The sequence below is a fragment of the Ctenocephalides felis genome, unplaced genomic scaffold, assembly GCF_003426905.1.
Source record: "Ctenocephalides felis isolate EL2017-DRISC unplaced genomic scaffold, ASM342690v1 CF-g0.4_SCAFFOLD_01886, whole genome shotgun sequence".
NCBI classification, from domain to species: domain Eukaryota; kingdom Metazoa; phylum Arthropoda; class Insecta; order Siphonaptera; family Pulicidae; genus Ctenocephalides; species Ctenocephalides felis.
This window is the reverse complement of record NW_020538040.1, coordinates 96,551,729-96,566,265: the sequence shown is the minus strand read 5'-3', so window position 1 is coordinate 96,566,265 and position 14,537 is coordinate 96,551,729. Positions and strand designations below refer to the sequence as shown.

Sequence of the window (14,537 nt, the reverse complement as noted above, 5' to 3'; positions counted from 1 at the left end):
TTAAACGAATCGGTAACGCGATGCCACAAAACACATGCCGCCGCATTCGGGTTATGATTGGCTCTGCGGCCGTCCGGCCAATTCGGGGTTATTACTTTTGTGTATTTAGCGGAGTATCTATAATCCTATCTTGTGATGCAGGTATAAAGAGCAGAATACAATTTGCCAAACCACAAATAAGAAGAGGGAAGAAAACATTAACAGACACCACGTATGAAGTTGATAAATAATTTATTCAAAGAAATGCAGCAAGAAAATTTTAAAAATATTTTTTATAGATACATTCATTCATAGCCATAATTAGAAATATTAAAAGAACCAATATTAGAAACCATAAAGAAACTAATATTAGAATTACATCTACTAATCTATTGCAATTATTGAAGTGTTAATGCAATTAACAAATAAATCTAAATTCATATTATTTGAATAAGTCAACATTTATCAAATCTGATTTGGTTTATAATATGATTTGAATAAATCAACGTTGGTCAAAGCTGATTTTGTTTCTAAACACCAAAAATTGCATTTAGTTAAATAAAGCATTTAGTTAAAGTTAATTCTGAGATTTATACTTTAAAAAACGTATTCGGATGAGGATACGGTAATAAAGTTAGATCACAAATGCTTTTTGAATTGTGCTACAAAATGTAAATGAAAAGCTGGTCAAAACTCCGAACATGCTAACTGTGAAGTGCTGTAAATGTACGTATGAAGATTTAATAAAAAGAATTATAATATATTCAGTGAACAGATAGAGGGCTTACAAGTCCGCGGGTACAAGGGTTTACCACCGATATCTCAAAAACAAGTAAAATAAAGATCTTTTCAACCAACAATATTTGCAAATAGAGAAAAAAATATGTATAACCAGCGATTACCTTGATTCTTACGACGTCGCTATTGGGAGATAAACGGCAATGTTTGAAAATCTATAACAGACGTATTTTCATTTGTTGTTAATTTGTTTTGGTTGTGAGCACTGTTGTTCAGTTTACGAGACTCAAAAGTACCCATGTAATTTATTTTTTGCGTTATAATGAGCTACTTTTTCGTAAAATCCCTATAAAATTAAAAATAAGACATTGAAACTGTTTGTCCTCTGGATAGTCCACTTTACCCTTTAGTCTTAGGAGTAAAAGGGACCAGATGACAAATATTTGAATTAGCCTGGAGTTTTACTGAACATAGTCAGATAGTTGTTTGATTGATATGTGTTATCTGTTGTGATATAATTGGCTTGGTTTTCACAATATAATTGCTCAAAATGAAATTGGGGCTTTGTGCCCCGCCCTACTCTATATATATATACTTTTTTTTTATTGTTAAAAACCATGGCATGCGCTGCTAGTAAAGTTAGCTTTGCATTTTTTGCCAATTGAGTATTTAATATATGCACGTGTTTACCACGAAATAAAATTTGAGTAATATCCTCACCAGCTCCTGATTCTTAAAGCTCGCACCAGCATAACGATACCTGTAATTTTCGAATTATCTGTTATACGGGCGCGTGCGAGGCATTGCAGTAGTCTTTCTTCCTTCTTGGCCATTTCCTCGTAACATTCGCCAAACGCTTTTGTTTATTAGTTTTAATATCACGGACGTCAAAAATACATTGTTTCAGGCTGTTGAGTTATTGCCGACATACACGTGCCGCTCGCTGCACGATTTGCAAGCGTTTACCTCCTAATTAATTGCATTCGCGGAAAGTGCGATGTGAAAACTAAGCTGAGAGCGAGGTCAATCACTTCAGAATACGTAACTGACTCCGATGATATGAGATTTTAAGATAAAATGATGTCATTGTAGCTAGTTTTATATTCATATTTTATAAAAAATATATATAATTTATATATTCAATTATATAAAATCGTATTTATTACATACATCCCTAAGGTTCCGCATGGAATAGTTCTACGCGTCTTTGAGATGAAAGACCATATTTACAATAGGTTGTAATCAAATTCATATACATACTTTTATCCAGTAAAAAATCAGTCGAATTCCAATTGATGTAGTGTGTAGAAATTGGAGCACTTTTTTATTTGATTTGATATGCTACTATAATACTGTAGAAAACATACTGAACTCAGAAATTATATTTTCTAAAATAATTCAAGACAAAATGGATTTATTGAAAAACGCTCTTTCTTTTATTTGGAGTTATTATATTTTCTTTATTGTGAAATCACCGTCGGAGAAAAGCTACTTTAATTTCTAAAGAATTGCTATTCCAGATTAGTAACTTAAATTTAATAAAACATAATGCGCTCTGGGCAATATATGTAGAGTAGGGCGGAGCGTAAAGGTACAATTTGATTGTGAATAATTATATTATGGAAAACAAACCAATTATATCACACAAATAACACTTCAAACAAACAACTATCTGACTATGTCCAGTAAAACTCCCAGATAATTCATCATTGTAGAAATGTGTTTTTTTGCTGTTTTTCAGAAATTTGACACCTGGTCTTTTTTACCCTATATGCAAGCTAAAATAGAGCGGACAGAGTCAAATAGGCCAATGACTTATTTTTAATTTTGAAGGGATTTGACAAAATAATAGCTACAATATTCAACCAATTCAAAATATAAATTTTATGGGTATATTTTTTACAGAGATAAAACTGTATATAACCTTGATCTGGTATTTCATTCATCAGCGGAGTTGGAATAGCTGGACTTTTATATCTTTATTTAGCTTTATTCACTATTTTTACTGATTACGTCTTTGGTAACGGTTCTATTGGTCCTTTTTACTTCACCTACGTATAAGCTTTTATCGAAGTTATATATAAAAATAACTGTTGAATCTAACTTAAAATTAACAATACAACTTATAAAAGAATTGAATAACGTATACTTAATTATTATATTAAGGTCTCCTAAACTGAACAACAGTGCTCACAACCGAAAAAAGCACGAAAGAAAATACTTTTGTTGTGGATTTTCAAACATTGCCGTTTTTCTCCCAATAGCGATGTCATTAAAATCAAAGTAGTGGATGGTTATACATCTTTTCCCCCCTTCCTTCAAGTGTTGTTGAATTGTAAAAAAATTACTAGTTTTAATCCCATATTTAAATTACTTAACATTAATCAAACACATACTTTCGTGTGTTTAAAAACCGTCGACAAAATAATTTAATCAAATAAAAACATATGTCAATTCATCTGGAGAACGAGCGGTTATAAAATTAGCGATGGGCAGATAAGCGCATTTGGCTTATCGCCGCTGCGGTCTCTCTACACGCTGTTCTATTATAAATTAACAAGAAAATAGTCCAAAATTACCGGTGCGTATTTCCGATTACCATAACGTTGATTCCCATTTCAATTAACACGCCACGATGTCCTAAATCTACCCAGGTCCAAGCGAGTCCGCATGACGCGCGCCGGTCGCTAGATTAGGCGATAGTTACACTATAATAATATGACTAGTGGTGCTTGGCATTGTGCCAAATTGCTGGAACTTCCCGTACTGTATTTTTTTTTTATTTTCCAAGCGATCGCGATGCCATTGAAATGTAAACTAAATTTGTACAATATAGAATATTTAAAAGTTGATATGTATGTGCCACGTTATCATTTTTAACCACAAAATGTCTTTTTTTTTAATTTTCTTCATTAGATCTCCCAAACTGCTGGACCAGTCTTCTCAAAAATTATGCTATTTCTTAATTTTGACATGTTTTTTCGATTCACTTAAATCGGTCAATCCGTGCTTTCGAAAACGTAGACGAAAATTTGTTTCCGATCATGCATACATACTACACGCACACACATACATACATCATTTTTTTCTAAGGTATGCCAAAATGTTCAGAAGACCTTAAAAAGTAAAGATAAGTTAATTTTTTTATTTTCGTTTTTTTGCGATTTCTATAATACAATACGAGATGTTAAATATGAGACCAGCACAATTTGATCTTATAAGCTTTGCAATTTGTGTTTTATTAATCGATATAGAAAGATTAATAAAAATCGTTTTCCTTTGTAGAAAGTTTTCGAAGTTTAGAAAAAATAACTTTGTTATAACATAACTCATTCGAATGCAAATTCTGTGTTGGTTCACTGTTAAAATAGAAGTTTTTGTTTTTTACGTGCTCTATCAGGATAAGTTCAATTTACATTTTAAATTCAACATAGTGTTAATCTATATATTCGTAGAGTGCGCCAAGTTAATTGGTTAATATTTAACACAACCAATCTATATACATTTGTATAATATTTGGTAATATTATATTATGGAAATCATGTTTATATTTAGTTTTCTATACAATTTTGTAAAATATTGAGCATATATATATATATATATATATATATATATATATATATATATGAGATACCGTGACCTTAAATTAATAAGAGCATCGCGCTTGATTATTGAGACCCCATATTCAAATAAACTTCAACGATGAAATGAGTCATGAGAAAATGAGAAAATAAAATTATTCACCTTTTCTCACTTTTCGATTTGTATATTTTTGCAACAATTGCTCATTTTTAAACAAAAAGTATCAGTAATATTGTACATAACGCAATTCTATGCTTTAATATATGTTATATTTCGAAGTATCCAAATATAAAACGTATATAATATTATAAATTTTTTCCAGAGGACACTACTTATTGCTCTGTCGGCCCGCGTAATTTTCAGATGGCATCTCAAATTTATCGATATTTTACAAAATAATTATGGTTGTTATCGTGAGAAGACGCATAATCTTAATTTTATAACGTTGTCAAGACAACTGATATCAATATTTATGACCATCGTTAGGCATTTCAATCTGAAATAACATTTTCACACACGAATGTGCATTATAGGCCGCTGTAAGTTGAAGTCACATAATTCATTAATTCCAAAAAAATGTTTAAAAATAATTTTGTTTTGTATTTGCATATATTTGCTTATAATTACTAATTTGTTGCTTCCCTATTTTTCATGTAAACATTAATTCGAATAATTTACTAGTTTCGATTAATATCAAAAATTATGATCTATGTGATTTAATGTTTGCATGCGATATTTCTATATAGTATTTAATGCTGGTTTAGAGGAATTGAGCACTTAAAACTAACTCAAATAGTACAAACAGTTAAGATAATTTATCGAATCCAGTTGTAAATTAATTTAATATCATCCAAAAATATTCTTGAAAATCGGTCTAGCTCACCCAATAGCTAGACCATACGGACACAAACAGTATCATTTATTTATTTATTAGGTATATGGTACTAATGGATAATAATATCGCTATTAATTTTTGGAGATATTAACACATGAAGTTAAAAAAATTTGTTATTGATATAATTATTTATACTATTCATATACGCAGCAAATTGAACTAAAATTGAAGTGTGCACAACTAAAAATGTAAGTATTTTGGTTTTTTAAATCAGCATATATTTACTACCTCTATATGTTTAAAAAATATTAATTTTATTCCTGCAACAGGTTTTAGTGTTTATGTTTATATAAACCTTAGCGGGGAAACTAATAACTTTCTTGACGGTTAAGAGTTTATTTGTATTTGTGGTTTTTGATAAAAAAAAAACGAAACTAATAAAGTAGCGCGCAATCTTATCTGAGATCTAGATCACAGGTAGGTACTCCAATTCGTTGCCCTTCGGCTTAACGCGTGGTGTCAGGTACTCAGGGAAGAAGTAATGGATTACTAACCGTTTGAGTTCTGTCTTTTAAGCAAAGTTTTGCATTTAAAAATATTAAAATTAATTTTAGTTAATACAAAATATTTTTAAAATGCATATAAATGTTAAAAACCGTTATATAAAATATTTTACTAAAATTTTTCATTGATCATTCGTTACAGAATTACAATAGATTGGACTTTAGCTGTTTATGAACACATGTAAAGGCTCGCGTTCAAAAGCATTTTAATCAAAATACATTTTCACGGAAGAATTAAATTTCGAACAAAATAATAATACGCCCATTGCAAATTATTCGATTGAAAAGCATTATAGTAAAATTACCTAAACATTATAATGTGTGCGGTTAAAAACAGTGATTATAAAGGGAAAATATACGTTATTTTCAAATTTGCATATAAATTCAGTTTTCAGTAATTATTCCTGATGCGCTTAACCGCATATTGAATAATCATTATTAAATATATGTTATCATATTTACAATTGTGTGACGTATAATAGAAACAATTTAAATAATTGGAATAAATTACCTGTTTTTGGTTTTCCGAATTATGTCTATATAGGGATAATTATTAATTTTATGGATTCGCCCATTTGTTACATATTCATGTGAAACTGTATACTATGTATTTTAGTATATTTATGTGAAAACTATTACTGGTAATAATTATAATCACAAAATTTCTATTAATAATTGAATATATATTTAACGAGCCATATGTTTGGCGATATTTATAAGAATTATATAAGAAATGAAGTATAAGAAATTAAAATAAAAAATATGTTGCAAATCAAGCTGCTGAACCTTTATAAACTTTAAAATTTTATAATTCAATATCTTATGGATTGACTTCTTGCATTTGAGGAAATATTTACTTACTTCTGTTGCTAATGTTTGGTATACATTTAGTAATTTACAAAAATAAATATAATTTCTTAATTTATAAATTTTTTGCTGAATTAATTTTTCTTCAGATGATGAGATTTTATTAGTTATGAGAAGTAGATATTATAAACGGTGATTGATATTCCTACCAAGATTTATTTATTCGTTTGTAATAATTAGCTTTGTTAAATTGATTGTATATTATATTATATATTTGGTAAAATATATAATATGGTAATTTAATAAAATTGTGTTGTTGAATTGATTTAATACATTAATAAATTAATAAATAATAAGTTAATTTAACTTTGTAGAGTGCCGATGCCGGGGATCCATCTTTTTGAATATCCGAATTATAAATTCATTATAGAAAGAAATAAATTTTGCTTTCAAGAAGAATATGATTTAAAGGTGAGAGCAAAATATAATATTATATATATAAAGTATATGTGTATATAAACCCATTATGAACAATTTTCTAAACACTATATCTAATATTTAATTGGTCTTAATTGACTGATGTTTTGGCGCTTTAAATTGTTCTGAATCTGTAAATCAGTTTTTTCGCCCTAATTTTTTATTGTGTTTTTTTCTACGTTGTATGATTTCTCCCACTTCAATGTAAAAAACATTTAAAAGAATTAAATGTCTTGTCAAGTCTTAACATTGAAACATCCCGCGGCGGATTTTTACGCGCGAGATAAATCACCTCATTGCTCTTATTAACGAATTATAAAGAAGACAATTATTTTTTTTCTTGTGGGGGATAATTTAATTTATTGTGGATGTAGATTGTTTTATGCTTTTATATTTATTAAATTTGTATTGGTTATTGTTATTACATATTATTTGTATATGTAAGTCAAAATCTTCAGGCAATACATCAAACAAAAATTGAAGAAATTCATATGATTTTTATTATTTTCTTTACCTAATACACATATATGGTTCAAACATTTCTACTTTACTTTAGAAACCTGACCGAAAAATATGTCCCACTTATTACAAAATCAAATCTAAAAAAATTGATTTAAATTGACTAGAAATAGATTTTACATTAGATAATTGGTACATTTCAGTTTACATTCAAGTCTTAACGCAATGTTACTTTTTCAAATATTAGGTTTGGTTACTTTTATTTTTTCCATTGTTTTATAGTTTAGTTATTTAGGCATAGTATAATATGTGATACTGAAGATGACATAGGATAATATGTCGAAATGTATGAAAATAATAAATTTTTTTTTTTTTTTCTATTTTCATTTGATGTATTGCCTTGCACATTTTGACTCACGTATTTCAACGTCAAAATTATTATAATAGCTAACAAATTGATTGCGATAAAATTGAATAAAGAAAGTATTTCATACAAATCAAAGGCCGTTCAGTGAAAAGACCAATACATTTCAACTTACATGTTTATTTTCACTATTTTTCTTATCGAGTTTTAATTTTTTACTTAAATTTTATCAGCATATAAGACAGTATGTCTTTATTTGATTTCCTTATATTCTATATTTGAAAAAAAAATTAATATTTTAATCGCTGTCTATTACTAGTTGTTGAAAACTTGATGGAACTGTTGTAACATAAATTTATATAGGTCACTTTATTTTCTTTTATATATCCAAAACCCGATTTTCAATTTTCTAGATTGTTAATTGTATTTATGATCATAATCTAGAATATAAAGGTATTATAATCGCACAGGACTAACTCGAATGAAAAAAATAAAATAAGTTGTTTTAAAATTATTGAAATAAAATATTTATATAATTAATAAATATAAGAATAATTTAAATAAATCATGCGGTTCAAAACTTTTCCTTTTTGCATATAAGTCTCTTATGAATGGGCTGATGTTTCGGCTGTGATATTTTATATATCTAATTTGGATATCATTAAAGATGTCGTATCATGCATGGAGTATTTTCAACAATGAACCTATTCCAAAAATATTGCTCTATGGTTCATCGTTTATTACGTATTTCATTGAAGAAAATATTCAATCAATTAAAATATTTATGAATGGAATGGATATGCTTTTCGCATTTTTTCCGGCGATACAGTGTGGTAATAATAAAGTACAAAACTTTGCATATGATTTATGATTCTTTAACCAACTAACTATTTTTTTAAATACTACTATTTTAGTTCATTGAATAAATTCGATTTAATAGTGTTTTTATTATTATCACATATTATGTTATTACATTTTGTTATGTTTTAGAAATGTAAAAGTGTTGTATATTATTTAATATATAGTATTAGTATTACTTGTTTAAGGAATAATTAGTTGTACTGTTCAAAACACATCAGAATCAGATGAATTATTGTTTATAAAATTAGGTTAGAGTGAAATATGAAAACAGAAAAATGGTAAACTGCCAAAACTTTTTGACATTTTAACCATTTCCTCTCGGATGCCGCCGGCAGCAAAATACGTATTAATTCTGCAATACGCGAGTGGAAAGTGAAGAATAACTTTTGTATATATACATACAAAATTTGTATCTAAAATATTGTTTAAGCTCTTACCTTGATAGCATAGCAGCGTCTCCACATGGTGTAGAACCGGCGGCTGCTGCTGCTGCGGCTGCCGGCAGTAGTCCTATTGGTGACCCCGTCTGTGCTGTTGAACTTCCAAACCTCTTTGACGGTTCATGCCTGCTCAGTATACTCGATATTGAAAATGACGTATATCCCGTGCTGCCCGCCTGACTTGGCGCTGTTTTCTGCTGCGGTGGCGTTTCTGGTCTCGAATCCGCGCGGTAGGGCCGATGCAAACCAGGACTAGGTTCGGGGCTAGACACTACATTTACTTCCGATTCGCGACTTGGTGAATCCATTTTCGTTCTTGGGTCACAAAATCTGTTCCAAAACAATAATTCCGAACAGTATTCACTCCGAAGCATTCAGGTTTCACAGATCATTTTAAAAGAATTGCTTGATAAACTGATTTAATGTGTCGCTTAGGTGAAATTATATTTTTTACACATTGTTAAACATTGTCATTTTTAGTACTAGATGCAAATGGGTCATATATGATATAATTATATCATATATTTATTTAGAAACTAAAGAATCATTTATCAGTCAAAAAATTTAATAAAAAATATCACAAATATCACGTCAGTCACTAGAGATCACTTTTGAAATAAACCGTTTCCTTCATATATTTAAGCACACATCTGGTAGATCGACAGAACATTATCTATATAGTGGGAGCAATCACTTGGTTTGTTTGTATCGTACACTTAGATATCTAAAACCATACTAAAGTGGATGGCTACCCTTATTTTGTGTTCACTAAAAATTACACGATGAAGGGATGGTTGACTCGGAACAACGCTGTGCGCTCTACGCGAGGGGTGTGCCTACGCTTTTTCTACATAACGCGCAGGGTGTGGCCTGACGGGCATGCAGCTCCAATCGGCAGACCGGGGTTGCGAACGCGACTCACCCCACGCGCCCGGGGACGATAGTGTTGCTCTGTGCGCGAAGAACGCAGCGAGAGACGAGCCGCAGGGCATCGCATTCCGAGAACCGCTGCCTTTCTCCCTCTTGCCTACGTTCGGCTTTCATGTGTGCGCCGGAGTACAGTTAAGAGGGGTGTTGGATTAATATGTTCTGATTTAAGGGTTGTTATTGCTATTATTGATGTGTACAGTCTGCGAGATTACTATAAATGGTTAGATTCCAGTTTCGTATTAGAACTGATACTGTTCCCAAACGTGTTTCGCGAGTTGTGGGATATTTTAGGGCATGTGAAATGTCAAGTGATCCTAAAGTTGCCGAAGCACTTACATTTATAGTACTGTTTTGATGCTCTAGAAACTTTGAAATGGAGTACATTACTCAAAAATATCGCAAAACCAGGTTTAACCAATTCAAATAATTTTCATTCTAATTATCTTGCCAACAAGTTTTTTTGATAAGTTTAATTTTATACATAAATATTATATGCGTTAATATAAACTTTTCTAAAAATTATAATTAAATCACGTATATTCACCATTAATACTACAAATTAAAATTTTTCATTTAATAATTAAATTAAAGCTAAAATTTCGCAAGTTATGTAGGTTATAACTAACATCATTTGGCGATTAATTTAACTTAATTTAGTTTTTGTTGATGTTGAATACAATAATAAAAAATTGAATGAAAAACGTTATATTATATTACCCAGCATCAAATACTCGCATGAAGCTTTTCTAAAATTATTTGTGTACAAAGCATACAGATACTACATAAGAACAGTAATATAAGAACGCTGTTATTGAGAGGCAGAAAAGAACGCATGAACTGATATTTTTCAAATTTCATTCATGATTTCTTTATGCAAATATGATTATTAACTAGTGGTGTAAGACATCGTGCCTTAAAGCAAATAATTTAAAATTAAAATTTTTAAAAAAGCTTTAAATTTTTTCGAAAACTTTTATAAATTTAGATTATTTAGAATTTTGAAATTTTGAAAAACCTTGACTTTTTTGAAAAACTTGATTTTTTATATTTCAAAATTTGTTGAAAATATAAAAAATATTTTTTGAAATTATAGAAAGTATATCTGTATAAAAATAGATAAACATTGGTACAGAACCCATAGAAATATCAACAAACTTTATACTGACTATTAAAATACATGATAATTTGAGGCGCATATATCTAATGATAATTTTTGACCACCAAACATTCCTTTTTTTATTGGATCTCCAAAACTGCAAGATCTGCCTTTCCACACACATATACATACATATATAAACACACACACATACATCAATTTTTTCTAAGGTATGCCAAAATATTCAGAAGGTTTTGAATTGTAAAAATATATAAAAAATTTCATTTTCTACTATAACTTACCATACGGGAAGTTAAACATAATATACAACAAATATGTTTTGATAAATATTCGAACTTCGTGTTCTCGTGCATCCCTGGATTAATTCTGATTTGCAAGTAATTATGTTTCGTAATCGGCCCAGGCCGTCGGTGTTATATTTCGTTATAAATACAAGTTTGTTATAGTAAATACAGCCGATGGCTATGTACAACTCATATATGATCCTTGTAGCAACACTAATAGCGATGAATGATATGCTTCATAATATGCGATTGGGTCTATCTTGTTTGCAGGATATCGCGTTACGGCGATACGCGCCTCGTTGTGCTACTAGAAGCTTTCATCGACGCCACCGACGCTCGGCGAACTGCGAATCGTAGCTAGCTAGCTAGCATTAAGTACTTTGCGATAGTTAAACTTATTGACACTGCAAATTATGTTGCAGATGCTTAACGCTGCTGAAATTGTACTTGGAAAGCAGCTTAGAATTAGCGTCGATAATTCATTCGTTATTAATTACTATAGTTGAAGTGACCATTTTTTTTTTAAGTCAAACCCGAGACGGCAATTTTTAGTTACGCTAATTCGTTACGGTGGAGGGGGGTCTTTAACATAACAAATTATATTTTAGGATACAATAAAAAACAGTTCTATTATTATAAGAACTTTGATATTCGATTAAAAGTAGTACTTTTTTAAATGTAGTATATGTTTTTTTACTTTCGAGCTTTGTATAAAATTCTATTCAATTTCCTTCATAATTAATTTTTTAAATTCAGCACTTGTTTGTTTGTTTTCATAATTTTTTCTAATAAACCTATTAATTAATTTTTGAAAAACTGGGACAATTCGGGACAAAAGATCTAATTCCAGAACAAATATTGCTTTCAGAAAAACCCGGGGCATAAGGTGGCAATCCGGGACTGTCCCAGCCAAGCCAGGCTCTATGGTCATCTTAATTATAATAGATAGTTCTAAACATAATAAAAGTCACTGTTTTGTAATACAAACAGTGTAATAATTATTGATGCATTAGAGTTCAAAGCAACATAACATACTCTGTTTTTATACAAACATAATTAAGAACATCTATTGTTTTCATTGACCACGATTAATTAGCAATACAGTTTCAAGTAAGCGTTATGTAAATTTTTCATTATTATCATGTTTATTATTCTCTAAATTCAAAATATAAAAGCATAGCATTAATAGTTATTAATAACAATAAAAGAAAAGTAAGATAAATATTAACTCAAAGAAAAGAAAAGCTGTTTACATGGATTAAAATAAGAAAGAAATATCACAAATAAATTATAATAATTGCAAAATTGGAAATACAATTAATAGATTTACTTGTCACTGAAATTTGATTAGGATTTTCTTAAACTTACGCAAAAGCTTAATTTTAAATTTAATAAACTTATTTTTAATTAAGGATTGTCCTCCCCTAACGCTTAGATTATTTATAATTCAGAAACATATACATTTTTTTCCTTCCTATTTTATAACAGTCATTTTAGTAGTCTAATCGTTTTTGATCTAGTTCGATAACTGATCAATTATCATTTCTCTCTGCCTGAATTTCGATCAAGACTTTTCTGAGCTTTAAAAGCTTAAATTCGCTCTACCCGCTGAAACATTCTCAAGATAATTTTTAGACATTGGCGACGAAAAGGTTACAATCTTTAAAACAAGAAGCGTCAAATCATATATCAATTTTTGCATAATCAATGATTCGCGCAGCATTGTCTATTTGTACAAATATTTCCCAATGTGCTCACTTAATACATAGAATATATATACACAGTCTATGAATGGACTGCAGAAAAAATTTTTGAGATTTAATATTAAAATTTGAAGACATAATAGTTTTTCAGATGGAACTATAGGTACCATTCAAGTCTATGTATTTCAAAAATTATTGATTTGATGAAAAGCGCGGACGCTTGCAATGACTATCAATAAGCCCTATGATATTTATATTTGGCATGCATTAAAGTGGGTAAACTGTTCATATAATTTGGGTTAGCTGCTCCTTTTACCATATATCATTCCACATACACTAAAACAATTCTAGAAATAATTATACGGACTTGCTTCTAATCAAAATTTTCTACAAACAGTCCTTGTTGGCATAATTTACGTAATTGAAGTACTACGTTTCGCAATAGATCGACATATGATTGCTTGAAGTCATAACAAAAACATAATTATTTTACGTACGATTCTTTATTTTGAAAAGAAAACCGTTAAAACACTTTTGGATAAATTGAAATCGCACAATGAGAACACGGGCGAATATTTGCTCTCCGGTTGGCTGTTTCTGTTGTTGCACATTTACCGTAATTTTCAAACCGTAAGTAACTAATACATTGTCTGCTGCATTGTGTTCTCCTCTGATCGGACGATCACTTGATGTGGGCACATGCTATGCGCATCGAAATATTCATTGTTATTGTTATTATCAATATATCGTGGAAAAAATATGCCGTTTTACTTGACATACAAAGTTAAGTGATGTAGAAGATTTTTTTTAATGGATCCGAACAGTAATCTATTTATGAATGCGGTTTAGAGAACTATAAATATAAATAGTTGCAAATATTTTAAAAGTAGGTGCACATTTACTATAGAAATCTTTGAATTCTGTTTAAAAAGAATTATAAGATAAATTCATGATAAATTATAAAATATACTTTTCTGCTTATATTATTATTTCTATACGAATTAACGTTTGTCCAATATATTCAGTTAAGTAAATGTATTAGCATTATAAAACATCACAAATTTGAATGGTTTGACGATATGTCTTTAAGCTACAGCATATAATAGTAAATAAGTCAACATTTTAATTTAACAAATTCATAAATTATTATGTTATATTATGGAAAAAAATACATAGAGATATTTTTCACAAAATAAAATCAGTTATTGATTATAATATAAATATTGTTTTTCTTATTTCTGATATATGTTCACTGACTTAGTTCTTATAACGTTTCAATATATAATTTCAATACTTACTTTATCAAATGAATGACATATAATTTTTAGCCTCAGATCAAATTTTGAAAAATTTATTTAATGTAAAACAGTAGTTTTAATTGAATTTATTATTCAAGCT

At 29.3% G+C, this 14,537-nt stretch overlaps 2 protein-coding genes across 2 annotated transcripts in view; one reads left to right on the top strand and one right to left on the bottom strand.

Annotated features, from left to right (window-relative positions):
- The window catches only part of LOC113375558 (homeobox protein Hmx-like), a 32,451-nt gene extending 23,038 nt beyond the window's left edge, over positions 1 to 9,413 (bottom strand). Inside the window, exon 1 of the mRNA XM_026615490.1 lies at positions 9,103 to 9,413. Coding sequence (XP_026471275.1) covers positions 9,103 to 9,413 — 311 coding nt within the window. The remainder of the gene's footprint in view (positions 1 to 9,102) is intronic.
- The window catches only part of LOC113376716, a 320,611-nt gene that overhangs the window by 199,105 nt on the left and 106,969 nt on the right, over positions 1 to 14,537 (top strand). The gene's annotated exons all lie outside the window — the stretch shown is intronic.